The sequence below is a fragment of the Xenia sp. Carnegie-2017 genome, unplaced genomic scaffold (genome assembly GCF_021976095.1).
Source record: "Xenia sp. Carnegie-2017 unplaced genomic scaffold, XeniaSp_v1 HiC_scaffold_22, whole genome shotgun sequence".
Lineage (NCBI taxonomy): Eukaryota > Metazoa > Cnidaria > Anthozoa > Malacalcyonacea > Xeniidae > Xenia > Xenia sp. Carnegie-2017.
In genome coordinates, this window is record NW_025813485.1 from 3,663,737 (window position 1) to 3,680,369 (window position 16,633).

Genomic DNA, 16,633 nt, shown 5'->3' on the forward strand with positions numbered 1-16,633 from the left:
CTAGCAAGTCATCTGCCTTACAGGTTTTTGTGATCTAGGGAAATCGTGTACATGCCACATTTTGTAACGGAGGAAAAGCATGTGCAGGCCTCAAATTCTTATTTCAATATTTTATGTTATTTTCATATAATGTTTGTTTTATTCTCTCATCACCCATTTTTTTGTTTTTCACTTCCGATAAAATTATATTGTCTGCTATAGTTCAGTTAAAATATTACGTAATTACCTGGGCAAGGACAATCATTGCAAAATTTTGTTTCATTCGATTTGCCAGAACATTTCAAACCTCCAGATGTTGGTGGTGGGTTGATACATCTGCGATATCTTGATTCTACTCCTTTGCCACAACTCTTTGAGCAAATTTTCCACCAAGACCAATCCGTCCAACCAGCGCGGGTAATTTCTATATAGAAAAGTTAAAATACGCCTGGATTTCCAAGGATCGCACAAACTTTCAGACAACAGAAGAAAATTATGACAGTCGTGAGCGGAGACAAGGGGAAGCGTTGATTTTTCCGAAAAATTAGCGGGGACACTGAGCGTGCCGATCAAAAACTGAGAATCCCAATTCTTGGATTACGCTTCCACTCATTCTCTCCACTGAACTTCGCTCCCACTTCTCTTGAGTATAAACAAAAGTTGAAACGTTTCATGTACATCATCACCGTGATTTTTTTAAAATGTTTAAAATCGCGCACCATTTGTCCATATAGCTTTTCAAACATGCAATATCCATTTACGGTTAAGGGAGAAATTGAAATTTTCGGTTTTGCAGAAAATTGATCAGGAAAACAAGTAAAAACAAGGAAAAACGTACTTTTATTACATGGTCGAGGTTGTCCATATCGACATGGCATCGTCTCAAAATCATCACCCATACACTGCTCTCCTCCAGCTTGTGGTTTAGGATCGTCGCAAACTCGATTTCTACGCTCGCTTTGTTCGCCACATTTATTCAGATCACACAATGACCAACTTGTCCATTCTGACCAGCTACCATTAACTAATGACGAATCCCAGAAATTAGATTTCAAGTGAGTAGACGACTTATAACAATTAACAGACAAATTTTATCATCGAGAAGACAAATTACACTTTACAGGATGTATAAAAATTAGACAGTTGGGAAAACGTCACTAAATACATCAGGGCGTAAATTTTATCAAAACCTTTGGTGCAAATAAGTAAGTTGGACTTGGAATGCTGCATCTAAAAGAAAATTTCAGGGACTATGAAGTAGGGGATCAGGGAGCATGGAACCTCTCTTTTCGTGTGCAAACAGAAATTTATTGGGTAAAGTCGGCATTATACGTATAAAGTATGTTCTCATTCCATTCTGCTCAGAAGAAAGGTTTGAACGGGCATAAATTCAAGCTGGCAACAAACTAAAACAGAAAAATGTTATGTCACTGTTATCGACCAAAGCTAAGTTAAGGAAGTCTGATTAAGTGTTGATATCATGCTAAACATGATCTAATAATTGTTAATTGGTTGCGGTAAATTGATCCGAAAAGATGAATCATTACAAGTCCAACTCCATATTTCCATTAACGGTTTTTGGAAACCACGCGCTCCATTTATTTTCGCAACGTTTTTCCAACTATCTACTTCTATACACTCTGCATGTTCTGCAGACAACTTACAAATGGACTACTTATATAGTAGAGTGGACAAATTATGCAGTACAAAGACAACCTATGCTGTAGTAGATATTTTATGATAAAATACATATTATAGCATTAAATATTGTCAATATTCGAACTTTATCCAAAATAATAGGACTCTTAATAAAATTTTTCATTTCCAAAAAAGCAAACGTCATGCATTTACTTTAAACATACCAACACACAGTTCAGTGTTGCATTCTTTGGTCTGATTTTGAGAAATTGAACAGTTTTCTTTACAATCACGTTTCCTCGTCGTAGTTCCCTCGCAGCCACGTGAACAGTTTGACCAGGAAGTCCAAGGTTTGTACGAATCGTCATCTGAAAAAAGAAATGTTTAAGGAAAGTTAACATTTTTTGTATAATCACGAAAATCTCAAACATCTTGTAAACACCTGGACAGGTTTTACTTGCGTTACAATCTTGCACATCCAATCTTTTTCCGGGACAATCTTTTCCGCCATATTTTGGAGAAGGATGATCGCACATTCGTTTCCTTCTGCGTATACCTCCTCCACACGTTACACTACACAATGACCAGAATGACCAATGGCTAAAATTGCCATCAACTGAAATAAAAAATGCATGCCTACGTAAATTACAGTATCTCATTCGCAATAAAATATACGTAAAATTGTAACTTAATGACTTTTCTTCATACAGGATTTAACTAATAAGAATGAAGGATGATAATTAAAGATAATTTTCATTCGTTAATCAGTGGGGGAGTACACTTACTTTTACATGACTTATCATAGCAGCTCAAATATTGATAATCTTTTTCTGGTGATATACATATTGGATTAGGATTTTCAGGTGGGTATTTAGGCAGAAAGTACATTTTCTCAATCTCTGTTTAGTACCATAACCACAAGTGGCGTTACACGCACTCCAATTTCCCCATGAAGTGTAAAAATGATCCACTAAAATCCACAAGAACATAAGAAAAATATGCTCAAACAACTATTCACTTGGGCAAAACTAAGTAAAATACCAGCATGCAGATGTTTCATTCTGAATAAGTGATTACTTAAAAAAGTGTAATTGGGTTTGTCGTTATGAGGTTGCAGTAGATGTTTTTCATCGAGGATTGTCTACGTAATAATTTGATTGTCGTTATGAGGTCGTTACATGATCATCATTGACAGTTGTCTATGTAATTTGAAAGCAATGTTATCTTATGTTAGCTATAAAATTACAAAATTGTAAAACACAATGCACAATGATTAATCAAAGTCGAGAAATTTCTTTCTTGTAAGCAGTCTGACTTTTATTTGTCGCATGTTTTTTACGACAAGATCCAGTAAAAGCGGTTCAGCTGTAATATTTCATATTACTGAACCGAACATTCAACAATTAACAATTTTGCATAAAAAAATAACACAAACCTTTGCATAGTTCAGGCATAACACACGATTCTTCTTCTCTGTTTTCCATAGCATTTAAGGCCATCGTTGTCGGGTTTAGGACTGTTACATAACCTCACGCGATATTTTACACCTGAACCACATGAGGAACTACAACGACTCCACTCACCCCATTGTGACCAACCACCGTTCACTAAAATTTAAGAAAACAAACAGATTCTTTTAAAGAGCACCACGTCTTGTGAAGTCAGTTCAGTCGTAAAAATCAATTGTGTTCACGTTAAGGTAATAAATAGGGAAAAAACCTGAAAATCGAGTTTGATATGATGGAAAACCTGCAGCCAGATGTTTATCCACATGCTTATAATGCTGCTACTACCTAATTCATGGTATACTATCTTTCAAAGCTCCAAAAGCTCGTTCTGTTGTTTATATATAAAACAAAATTTTGACGGAGCGACAATGAGCGACAACGTCAACAAACTTCCTCGTGCCATTCTCTTAAACTGTCGAATTTCGTACTCCTACTCGTACTCTCTCTATATTATGTGCTATTTTCAGCAGTTTTGGACTTTTGTTGTTTCATATATACGTAAATCAAATGGAATAGAACAAACCTGGGCACGCTTTTTCAAAGCACTGTTTTCTTTGCAAACTTTCAAGAGTGCAATACATGTCTTGACCAGGTCTACAATTTCTCTCTCGAACTTGTTCGCCATTATCGCACGTTTTACTGCAAAGCGACCACGTACTCCATTCAGTAAACCCACTTTCATCTATAAAATATTGTAATTGATAAGCAATGGAATAGTTAAAAAAAACGCCATCAAATCGACTGCGTGGTTACTGTGATAGCCAAAAATGATGTATACAGCTAAAATTACTTGTACAAGGCTTTGTATGGTTGCAGGCCATTTCTTCAGTTGCTGCACCAGAACAATTATTTCCGCCGTGTTTAGGAGGAGGGTTATTGCATGTTCGTGATCGATTCAAAATTGCACTTCCACAAGAACCTGGACAATATGGCCACTCTGACCAAGTGCTCCAATTACCATTTTCTGAAAAAGCATAGCATTTAGAAGCACATTTATAAGCATCGCCTTTGTGAAAATTGATAAAAAAGCACACTGAAAAAATTTGACTTACGAGGACATGGGCCTGCATTACATGTTTCGGTTTGATTAGTTCTTCCTTTACAAAATTTACTACTTTCTTCTTTGCACACTCGAGTACGTATTCTTTGTCCAAAGTTGCAAGATACATTACATATGCTCCATTCACTCCATGATGTAAAATTAAACTCGTCTAACGCAAAATAATATATCTTAAGGTGACTTCAATTTTTTTGTATTGATTATTTTTGTGTCGACTATTTCATTCATGATTCGATATTTTGCCATCATCATCAATAATCATTGCACAAAAAACATTAATAATCGCATCTTACCAGGACAAATAACTGGGTTTGTACATATTTTTTCTTCATAGAAAATATCACCATGGCAGTTTTTCCCACCATACAGAGGTTCACTACATTGTCTAGTACGATGGGTTTTTCCACTTCCACATGTCTTACTACATTGTGACCATTTCCCCCATTCTTTGTAACAACCATCGACTGTAATTGAATGGTATATTCAAATTAATGCGTATAAAGCTTCACTAAGAGCAAGTAAACTTAAGTATTTAAATGTGTCAATTATTTAATAATAAATAATCAAATTAATGCGAATAAAGCTTCACTAAGAGCAAGTAAACTTAAGTATTTAAATGTGTCAATTATTAATAATAAATAATCAAAGTAATGCGAATAAAGCTTCACTAAGAGCAAGTAAACTTAAGTATTTAAATGTGTCAACTATTTAATAATAAATAATCAAATTAATGCGTGTAAAGCTTCACTAAGAGCAAGTAAACTTAAGTATTTAAATGTTTCAATTATTTAAGAATAAGTAATCAAATTAATGCGTATAAAGCTTCACTAAGAGCAAGTAAACTTAAGTATTTAAACGTTTCAATTATTTAATTATAAATAATTAAATTAATGCATATAAAGCTTCACTAAGAGCAAGTAAACTTAAGTATTTAAATGTTTCAATTATTTAAACACGACATACATTTGTTGAAATACAAACATTTTTGCTACATATGTATTTTCACTAATTTTCAAGCAACTTTTTGCGGTTAAACATCATACCTAATTTTTGTGTGTGGAGATAACCGATTTATGCAGTGATAAAAAAGTCTTAAAATTTGGTAAGTTAAACATTAAACAAGCATAAAATTGTAAGTTTAGATAAAAGGATAAATCTCTACCTGGACAATGTCGAAACGGACATTTCACTGGAAGGTTGGAAGAGTATTGAGTAGTGTTCAAACAATTTTTTGTCTCAACGGGAGTCATACATGTAACATTGCACCCTTCCTTGTTTGGCCACTCTTTATTATCATCTAAAGAACAAAAAACTCCCAACTTTTAAATCTTTCATTATAAAACTGACAAGATTTTAAGTCTCATAGAAAAACCATCCAATCTTGGATAATGTCAATTGAATAATTTAAGAACAGTGGGAATACCGATAATCTTATCATGCACTTTTGAGATATCGCAAAATATCAATGTAGTTGATCCTAAACCACATACGTAGTCTTGCAATCGTGTAACAACAGAAAGGGCCTTGTTTAATTTCTTGGTCATTAACTCAATGCCTGATCAATAATCACATCTGGCGATTTAGAGTTTAAAGATTTACACGTTTCAGCGTGTTTGAAATTGAAATGGCCAACACTAATACTTGAGCATTATTGCAACGAGCACCGAGCAAAGAGTAAAGAGTATTTCAATACCAAGAATTTCGCAAATTGTCTTTTTGCATGAATGATTAATCGTTTTACACCTATAAGAATATGGAAAGTGCAAAGACTCTGAAAAAAGAAGTCATAGAAAACCATGCCAGCATAAAACAAATTTAATCGTCCAAATTAACGTACATTTGGGGAAGAAAACGTTTGATTCCAGGCAGTTAGTTTTTGTAATGTTTAAGATGCAACATCATGCAGATTTATCAAAATATTTTAACTCATTTATAAACAAACTAACTCACCAGAACAAAAAGAAATATCACATGGTTCTGTTTCCATGAGCTTTCCAAAGCAATCTCCTACTGCCCAATGATAGCGGCAGGTTCTATTTCTGACACCACAAATGCAATTACTCCAGCCACTCCACTCAGTGAAAACTATATACAAATTAAATAAACATTTTTATCAACTTCATTAACAAGAAGTTCATTTTCAAAGCAAGAAATATGTTGTGTCGTGAAAATCTAAATGCAATAACAATGAAATACTTCTGTTGCAATTCACTCTCAAATTCATAGTTTCAGATATAAATAAAACTCGTTAAGATTATTGTACTTAATTAGCTACATTGATTACGTTGATATATGGTTACTTACGATCATATTTCAATATCCAGATGGTGGCTGATTCGTTGCTGACTACATTCAGATCGGACGACTCAACTTTTACTATAAAGTTTTTCTCAGATTCACTGATGTTATTGTTAATGACGGGTATTTTAATCTCTTTAATCTCTTGTTGAGATGGTTTAAATGTTATGGAGTTAGTTGTTGGATTTCTGTAATGCACACCTTCTTCGGCAGAGCCATTCTTTGTAACTAGACTGAAGGATTTAAATACAAGCACATTTCTTTTCATTTAATTATTGATGATGAAATTATTTACACTTTAGAAGAATCTCCAAATGAAAAGAACGAAAAATTGAGTTAAAAATTGTGGGAAGGCAGTATACTGATGATGTGTGTGAATAAATAATATACAGTATAACGTTAAAGGAAAGAAAAATGAACGAAAATCGTAGTTACTTACTTGACAGTTATGTCGAACGTAATGTTACCATGAAGGATTACTTCAATTGAAACGTTGTTATTGTTTTCCAAAACTGAATAAAAACTTTTAGAAAAATTCACTGTAGCAACTGAAAAGAAAGAACGTTTAAACTTTTCACATTTTCTTTAAACTTTCTTTTCACTCACGTGTAAACAAAACAATTCTAATGCTTTTTGTCAGCTGAGAGTTTCAACAGATATATATAAAAAGGATGAAAATAAACATTTTGCAAATCAGAAACATTGACCAATACATAAAAAATAATGCAGAAAAAACATGTTAACTTTGAAAAAAATCGTCGTTCATCACGAAATGTTTAGCTTAACACACAATTTAGCTAACAAAACTATTCTAAGTTGTTTTTTACTGACATTTCGACGCAGTAGCAGCTCGATATCGACAAAAACATATACTACAAAATCGATTCCACAACAGGAGCAAGATAAATTATTTTCAAATGTACAATTATGCAACCATAGAACAAGCACCTTAATTGACATAAAGCATAACAATATTTATAGCATACCATTTTTAGATATAATGGTAACTTTCGTGCTTTGTTTCCCTTTTGTCTTTGGCGAAGTTTCGAGAAAAAATGTCTCATTTCTTTCGACGAGACCATCATCGAAAATAGTTAAATTACATCCAATGGTCTTCTTCCCATCATTTGGTTTAAACACAACTATCGGATTTACTATATTGTAATCACTGTTTTCTTTTGCTGTTGCATTGAACGAGTCTGAGACGATGCTAGAGAAAGAGCAACCATTGCTATGAAAATTAATATGATTCAGTGATGCCAAAAAAATTCATTTTGACTCAGAATCAAAACAGAATCAACTCATCACATACAGCTCGTTAAATTTTAACAGTATAATAACAGTAAGAATGTAGATTTCGAAATAATTCAATAATGATTGTATTGTATATAATAGCGAACAAAATTTGCAGCTCACTACTTTATTACTATACAAACTTACTACATTTATTATCTGGCAATCGAAAAAAGAAATGTTTTCAAATACAAAAAAAATTACAGTCAAGATTTGAAAACCATGATATCACAACGTACAATCAAACATCACGAATGCCAGTTACAAGACAATACATGAAACAGTTACCTGACGTTCACAGGAATACTTATATTTCTGTCTAGACTTATAGGTACAGACACGAGTTTGCCTTCATGAAATACGTAATGATTTTTTTCAAAAAGAACAGCAACATCTAGATTAAGAAAAAAGTTCAATTGATGAAGACACATTTCGAACAGACAGAGGTCGACAATAGATCTTTCTTGTTAATTATATATGCATTGAAAAATAACTGAACCATGAAAATGCAGTAAAAAGCATGCGTACAGTAATCTTCGTTCGAATATTAATGTTTTTCTTTCACTGTGAACACACATACCATCAGAATCCAAGATAGTTATATTTGTTTTATCCATTGTAATGTTGACATTTTCATCTGATACATTCAACAAGACGAAGAAATCCTCTGCCATTTCATGTAAGTTATCTCGAATCAACGAAATATTTACAATTTTTGGACCACTGTCATTTGGAGTAAATTTGACTGAGGATGTATTAAGAATATAATCTTCGTTACTTTTAGCAGAGTGATCTTGTGTAGTTACACTAAATACAATAATAATTGTATAGAAAACTATTAAGTCATTGAGAAAGCAAATGCAATCATACGTTTTGTAAAATCTCATACAAAACATTCTCCAAATGTGAAATTAAAAGAGCTGGGAAATGACTAATAGTTTCCCGCAGTTTTTAGAAGTGCGGGTGTTCATCCTGTATTCATGATTCTTGACAACAATTAATGACGTAAGCCGACAAAATTACGTAAGTTTTGAAAAAACATGACGCAAGAACAAATACATAATCACTGAAACAGAGGTAACAAACACCAAAATATGTAAAGAACAACAAGGTAAAAATTTAGTTAAATAAACAAATGTAATGTCGAATATGTGTAAATAAATAAATAGTGGTTTATATTGTGGACTTTTTGTTTAACAGGAAAGACATGAAGATTGCATGGAATTACTTACTTGACAGTTATGTCGAACGTAATTTTACCATGAAGAATTATTTCCATTGAAACGCTGTTATTGTTTTCAAAAAATGAATAAGAACTTTTCTTAAACTTCACTGTAGCAACTGAAAAGAAATATTTCACATTTTACATTTTCTTTAAACATCATTCTTTGTAAGCAGAGAATTTAAACACAAAAAAACATAGAACATTTAAAAAATAGACATTGTATAAATAAACATTATGCAAAAATAGATTTTGCGCAAACCCACAAAAAATAATGCAGAATTAATATTTAAAATACTAAACATGATATGAACATGGTAAAACATGTTAACTTTCAAAAAAATTGTCGTTCATATGACATATTTCACTTCATGTTTTACATAACTTTGGCAGACATTTCGAAGGTAGCTACCATATTTTCGTGTTAATTATAAAATGTCGACAAAAGTGTGCTTATTATAATCATGATATCGATTTTAAATCAGAAACAAGATCAACTTTTTTTAAATTCACGATGGTAAAAAACAACAGCAGTTGAAGACCAGAATGATCAAACAGTTATACAACTAGAAATAGCACAATAATATTTAGAGCATACCATTTTTATTTATAATGGTAATGTTAGCGCGAGGTTCGGGAAAATGAAGTATTTCTGTTGGTGATGAAATTTTGAGAAAAAATGTCTCATTTTTTTCGACGAAATCATCTGCATTGATGGTAATATTGCATAGGATGGTTTGCTCCTGTTCTCTGGATGGAACGTTATCACCTGATTTTGATTTCGTAATCCACCTTTTCTACTGCTGTTTCTGAGCTTGAAATAATCCTGGAGAAAGAACAATTATTGCTATGAAAATACGATTCAGTGATGCAATGAAAATTCATCCAAACTCAGATTTGAAAATTATTTGTCTTTTCCAGTGCAGTATACGTATCTTAATCGTAAAATATTAACAATTTTAGATATACGAACAACAGCAAAAATAAAAGATTTCAATAATGGTTGTGTATTATATAATAGCAAGCCAAACATGCGGCTCTCTACTTTATCTCTATTTATTGAGTCTGGTCAAAGAAAAATATTTAACAGATAAAAAACTACAGTCGAAAGGTGAAAAACGAGAAATCACAAATTACAACGAAACGGTATGAATACACGCAAAGACGAAACATGAAACAGTTACCTGACGTTCACAGTAAAGTTATATTTCCGTATAGCGTAATAGGTACAGACACATTTTCGCCTTCACGGAATGCATAGTGGCTTTTCAAAAGAAACATTGGCATCTATATCTAGAAAAGAGTTCATTAATGAGAACACATTTAAAACAAACAAGAATCCAATTTGCAATTGAACATTTAAACACATTAAAATATGAGAAGTAGACTTGATCAAGCAGTATTTTCGTAAACATTACGCTACTGGAAGATTTTATTGCTAATTGTGCATTGTAGATGACAGTTAACTTTCTTAAAATCATTTCATAATTCACTATGAAAACACGTACTGCTGGAATCGATTATAGTTATCTTTACAGCATCCGTTTTCTTTTGGACACTTTCATCTGTCACATTCAACAAGACATAGAAATCCTCATCCATTTCTAACAAATTGTCTTGTTTCAACGAAATATTTACAATTTTTGGACCACTGTCATTTGGAGTAAATTTGACTGAGAATGTTTTAAGAATATAATCTTCTTCACTTTTAGCAGAGCGATCTTGTGTAGTTACACTAAATACAATGATAATTGTATTGAAAACTATTAAGTCATACATACAATCAAAAATATAACGACAATAATATTATTTTTACATATTTAAGTAAAAACATATCCTATCGAATAACTAAAGGAAGAGTTAATTGTAAATTGCAACGTTAAAATTTTGCCTTTTAATCCATGTAGATTCAAACTTTAAGAGTCTTTTCACTTAAATTACTTTAATGTCCCATCCTTCCTGTTCGTACTATAAAGTCCCATCCTCCTGTTCCTACTATTATGTCCCATGATTTATGTTCCTACTATAATGTTCCTTCCTGTTCGTACTATAAAGTCCCATACTACCTGTTCCTACTATTATGTCCCATGATTTCTGTTCCTACTATAATGTCCCCTGTCCCTCCTGTTCGTACAAAGTCCCATCCTTCCTGTTCCTACTATTATGTCCCATGATTTCTGTTCCTACTATAATGTCCCTCCTTCCTGTTCGTTGATAAAGTCCATCCTTCCTGTTCCTACTATAATGTCCCATGGTTTCTGTTCCTACTATAATGTCCCTCCTTCCTGTTCCTACTATAATGTCCCTCCTTCCTGTTCCTACTATAATGTCCTTCCTTCCTGCTCCTACTATAATGTCCCATGCTTTCTGTTCCTACTATAATATCCCATCCTTCCTGTTCCTACTATAATGTCCCATCCTTCCTGTTCGTACTATAAAGTCCCATCCTTCCTGTTCCTACTATAATGTCCCATGCTTCCTGTTCGAACTATAATATCCCATGCCTCTAATTCCTACCATAATATCCTGTCCCTTCTGTTGCTACAATAGCTAATGTCCTATGCTCCCTGTTCCTATTATAATGTATTATGATTCTTGTTCCTTCTATGTCGTATGCTTCCTGTTCTTACTATAATGTCTCATGTCTCCTGTTTATACTAGGATTTCCCGTGATTCCTGTTCCTACGCCAGTGTGCATACCTCTGTTTAGTACAACAGTGCATACTTCTTGGCCCTACTATGAGGCAGCATGTCTGGTACCTTTTTACAATTACATGTCTACGTCAGTTTTTACACTTGATTCAAGAAAGAAATTTGCTACGTTGAGCTTAAAGTCCCCCAAATTGAAAGAGTTGGAAAATGACTTTGTTGGTTTTAAGGGGGAGAGTAGTGGCCATTAACTCTTCTTGCACTCTCTACAAACAAATCCCAAGCATTGAATTCGATACGAATATATGAAATCTGTCAGTAAAAGTGCTTATAACTTACTTCACGACGATATCTTGAAAAACAGCGCATCCATCAACCTCAATCTTTACCATTACCATTTCATCACTTTCGTTAGCCGTATAATTACGACTAGAAAACTTGATGGCTCCTGAAATAGAGTTGAAATCAAATATTACCAAAATAATAGATATATGTAATTATTTCAATCTTTTTGAAACAACTTACTAATGTTGTAAAATTTTGTTGAAGCATCCTCGAATTTTTGGTTGGAATAAGTTTAAAATTCTCGATACAAGTACAGAAATTGTTTCAGGAAGGAGACGTTTTAGTATTTATATGAAAAACAAATACCACACTTATAATAGCATAAGCTGCCTTCTTCTTATTGTAAATGAATCGAAGATATATTGATTAACAGACAATATTATACGCTATGTTGATAAAAATAAAAAATTCACATGATATCATCTGCACGTGTAAAGTACAATGATTTGAGCCAGTGGGAGACGTGGAAATGTTTACAAATGTTGATCGTTCTAATTAGTCTTGACTTCACTAATACAATCAGTTCTCGGAGTAGTAAAAAAAGAATACAAAGTAAAATACATGGCTTTGTGAAAACATTATCCATTCGTTCAGGGGCGCTTTTGGGAATTCGTTGGATTTTTTGCTTTTCACATTAATAACCTGTCTACACCATAAAATGCCACTAAGGATGTACAAAACTATGAATGGTGCAGATTTACCCTGAGCAAGGCGTAATTGATAATAAAATTCTTACATTTATCGACTGATTCGGACGCCCAAGCATGTAATACAGACAAAAATCAAACCGAATTACAAATACATTTACGATTAACTTTATTTCGACGGTCGACTCACCTATCTGACAAAAACAATTTACAAAGTCATCATTCACTTTTGCCTTAATGTGAGCTTTTTTATCGGTCGCTAGAAATAGTTGATTGCATTGCTATAAGTTTAAACTGATATACAGAATTATAAAATTCCAACATTGAAATTACTCTAAGCAGAAGTAAGTTTCCTTTATTGAACAGTTGATGGTTGATATGTTTTAAGACAAATACGTGAAATGGACATAAAAAGTACGTAACACGCTTATGAAAAATACATGACGTCCACAGAGAGGCAGCCATCATGCAAATTTGATCATGCTGTGTAAATTGTTTATTTACTGTAAAAACAATAAATTTAAAAAGACATAAATAATGCTAATGATACGAAATACCAACATAGCACGACCAACTTGCAGGCTTGCCATGCTACTTAAATTGCATATGAAAAAGACGTGCAATGCACATGAAAACACGTAGGTATGCACATGAATAACACGTGATATGCAAACGTAAAATACGAAATTAGTCGCAAGCATATGATAAAATTGAGGTAATTCAGTTTTTACTTGAGCTGACATTACAAAATACACCATTTTCAGGCAAGGACACTTGCACTCAGCTGAAGAAACTGTTGAGAAACCTAAACAAAAATAATCAATGACGTGTGTCCACAGAGTCATAATGTCAAAGTACACATGTTAATCTAAGATCGCAGTCTATGTTGAAGACTCTTGCAACCTATAAATGTTATGAAAACATGAAATATTCTCATTTTTCTTACGATTGCATATTGGTTGGCAGTGTGTACCACTTCCACAAAATCCATCATTGCAAACACAAGCATAGTGACCAGAATCGTTCCTTTTACAAGTTGCATTTTTATGACAACCTATGATAACAACTATAGCGTTCAGTCACGTGATTTGCACAACATGATTGTTACCAAGAGTTACAAATTATTAACCATGTGCTGAGTGATTTGCAAAACATTTATGACTAATTTCATCGCAACATATTGTGATGCTGTGATCACACAACATCAGCCAAACAGTGGTGACCATTAAAAAAGTAGCATACCGTTGTGAATGAACGTACAAAATGTATCATGCCATTGTGACCATACAATAGGTACCATACCGTCATGAATGATCATATAACATGTACCATGCAGTTATGAATGACAATACTTTTCAATGCAATGTTTTTCGTTATCATACAGCATTATTTCGTGAATTTGTAAGTAAAATTCAAGTAACTCATTCCACTCACTTTCATCACATGTCACGATCCTGTCACAAGTTTCATTTTTAACACATGAATTCGTACTGCTGTCATCTGAAATTCAAATACCACGTGATCATTTATATAACACAGGGACGCCAAGAATAAATTTGGAATCTACATTGCACAGCCTGACACAGCAACACAAAAAAAAAACACAACACAAGATAAAACAAACAAGAACAACCAATGGGCAACTGCATGTAAAAACTGATGATTTTGACCACTAAAAAAACAGTCCATGAAGAAAAATACTGAAAATACCAAACTTTATCTCTTATATACTTACAGAAACAACGTTCCCGCGCCTCCAGTAGTATTTGAGTAAGTTTGACAGTTGCAATAATAATTAACTACAATGACAAAATATGTAACTGTCATTGCTGTTCTTCAAATGCCATGAAAGAACTGCTAGAGAAGCGAGTTTCAGTGATGAAGTTAAGAAATTCAAAAGACCACAACTTACTGCGGCAGTATTTCTTAACTTGATAAAGGTGTTATACGTGATAATGTTAAAGTGAATTTGTGAAAAAAAGCGACATTTCATCGTTAGAATTTACCATTTAAAACATCGATAAATCCAAGCTAGCTTGACTGAAGTAAACAAACAATCGTGTGACGGTAGTGGGTAAAACAACTATTTTGTCCATTAAAGAGAATGCTCCACAGGGAAAAAAAACCTCCGTTGTAAGAGGTATAACAAAATGGCCTATCATGCTTAGGATCATTTGAAGCAAAAATACTGACGTTCAGACAGTTCGCATAGCACGAACATGTCTCACTTACCACAGTCTGTTTTCTTGCATTCACAGTCAATCGTTATGCCATTGTTGCCTAATGAACAAAGAAGAAATGTTCTGAAAGACCCTAACGTGATCTTTGATATTTAGTTGGATATTCGCTATACAGAATACTATTAATCAATTTAATGGGGTAGGGGTGGTTGATGATGGCGATCCCTCATCAAAGAAGGTGAATAAGGTAAGGTAATCGTTAGAGAAGACGAAAAAAGATACCCTTTGATACTAAGCCAAACGAAAATAGCTCGCGACCAAAATGGTTTTTGACACACAAAAAAGTTCTGATTTGCACAAATCGTGTGATAAAATTCAATGGCTGATATCGTGTTGGCTGTGATAACGTGTTCGAAAATTGTTGTTGCAGGAGTACATAATGACGTTGCCGGTGTTAGAAAGCAGTTGAAAAGAGAGTTTTTTTGAAGTTTATGAACTCACAGAAGATAATTACATCAACAAGTGGGTTTTTGAAAATACACATAGTGCGTAAAACCTATTCAATAATCAACCCACAGAGTCCCAAAAAATGTTGATCGGCAACTTTCGTTGGTTTTGACCTGTTGCTATCGTCTTGTGGAGTATAAATTAATATCAATTGAAACACTTTATATTGAAAAGCCTAACTTTTAAAGAGGTTTCTCATCTTTGTTCAATTTGCTATGCACATGAAACCGAAACTGCGAGTATAAATATAGTTTATGCAGCAAAACGCTAGGTAAAAGCTTTCAATCAAGTTGAATAATTAATGTCAATATATAGGCATTATTCAAGCCGAATTTTTAGCAACTAAAGTTCGAAGTAGCTAAAAACATCAAAACCTAGCAAAGCATAAAACTCTTAGAATACATATATAGATTGAAATACCTGTATCCGTTGAGGACGAATAAACGGAAGACAAAAAATGAGCAACAATTACCAACAAGACTACACAATGCGTTTCTGAGTTTTTCATAGTCCCTATAGTAGAATTATTTTCGTCAAAATCATGAAAATATAAACTTGGTAAAAATGCACTTAAACAGGTATAAAATGCCTTTTATCTTATACGCAATATTGCAATTGTTTATCAATTCAAATACCGAACGTTTAAGAAAATTTCCAACATTCTTATTATAAAGCGAGTTCATCTACACTTGCTAATTCTCTCATAGTTCATAATGCAGAACAGAATGCGTGACTTCACTCTAATTTATCAACTCATGCACATTATATTTTACAGATCGTTCAAATAATTTAGAAAAGTCCATTATTGTATATGTTGTCTCAATTTGCAAAACAGATCGAAAACGACATGCACCTGCAAAATCCAACGAGAAAGATGTATAATAACCTCTAAAAACAGAGCAAATACTAAAACTACCTTTTATAACACCAGAAGAGAATTCGAAAACTTCGTTTTACAACAAGGTTATTTCATACAGCCGTTCATAAAGCAATTGCTACTTTAACATCGCATCAAACATTAATGATAACCTTGACAACACATATACACAACAAACGTTAATAAGCCCTACGACACGGTTAGCATGCGTGTTAGTTATAAGTGGCTAGCCCAAAAAATTTGTTGGCAGTAAATGAAAGATAGGCAGTATGGAAAACACAACCAGACAAAGCAAACATATAATTATAAATATTATCTATTAATATGACAGCAATGGTTTTAAAAAGACGGGAAAATGAAGTTGATGAAGACTTTTTCCAATACACACCTGTCGTAGAATTTGAAGTCATAGCAAGTAATAAGTAGCTAC

The 16,633-nt window shown here is 33.2% G+C and overlaps 1 protein-coding gene and 3 long non-coding RNA genes across 4 annotated transcripts; all 4 read right to left on the reverse strand.

The window, feature by feature from the left end:
* Nucleotides 1-182: 182 nt before the first annotated feature.
* LOC124447043 (A disintegrin and metalloproteinase with thrombospondin motifs adt-1-like) lies at nucleotides 183-9,742 on the reverse strand. The gene is made up of 20 exons (XM_046997946.1): nucleotides 9,597-9,742; nucleotides 9,009-9,117; nucleotides 8,357-8,583; nucleotides 8,065-8,170; nucleotides 7,470-7,693; nucleotides 6,923-7,031; nucleotides 6,490-6,716; nucleotides 6,136-6,270; nucleotides 5,348-5,482; nucleotides 4,479-4,649; nucleotides 4,178-4,336; nucleotides 3,916-4,089; nucleotides 3,649-3,807; nucleotides 3,079-3,224; nucleotides 2,695-2,758; nucleotides 2,403-2,516; nucleotides 2,060-2,233; nucleotides 1,842-1,985; nucleotides 818-1,003; nucleotides 183-403 (listed from the first exon to the last, which is right to left on the reverse strand). The coding sequence occupies exons 2-20, from the start codon at nucleotides 9,053-9,055 to the stop codon at nucleotides 207-209; spliced, it is 2,898 nt and encodes a 965-aa protein (XP_046853902.1). The 5' UTR covers nucleotides 9,056-9,117; nucleotides 9,597-9,742; the 3' UTR covers nucleotides 183-206.
* On the reverse strand, nucleotides 2,518-3,096 carry LOC124447308. The gene is made up of 2 exons (XR_006948685.1): nucleotides 3,053-3,096; nucleotides 2,518-2,587 (listed from the first exon to the last, which is right to left on the reverse strand). It is a non-coding gene; the product is annotated as an uncharacterized LOC124447308 (long non-coding RNA).
* Nucleotides 9,743-10,263: 521 nt separating the features above from the next.
* LOC124446545 lies at nucleotides 10,264-14,395 on the reverse strand. Its single transcript, XR_006948468.1, has 8 exons — nucleotides 14,375-14,395; nucleotides 14,074-14,139; nucleotides 13,586-13,693; nucleotides 13,371-13,444; nucleotides 12,830-12,898; nucleotides 11,987-12,095; nucleotides 10,507-10,733; nucleotides 10,264-10,291 (listed from the first exon to the last, which is right to left on the reverse strand). It is a non-coding gene; the product is annotated as an uncharacterized LOC124446545 (long non-coding RNA).
* LOC124446546 lies at nucleotides 14,394-16,353 on the reverse strand. Its single transcript, XR_006948469.1, has 4 exons — nucleotides 16,243-16,353; nucleotides 15,747-15,839; nucleotides 14,872-14,919; nucleotides 14,394-14,438 (listed from the first exon to the last, which is right to left on the reverse strand). It is a non-coding gene; the product is annotated as an uncharacterized LOC124446546 (long non-coding RNA).
* Nucleotides 16,354-16,633: the final 280 nt, after the last annotated feature.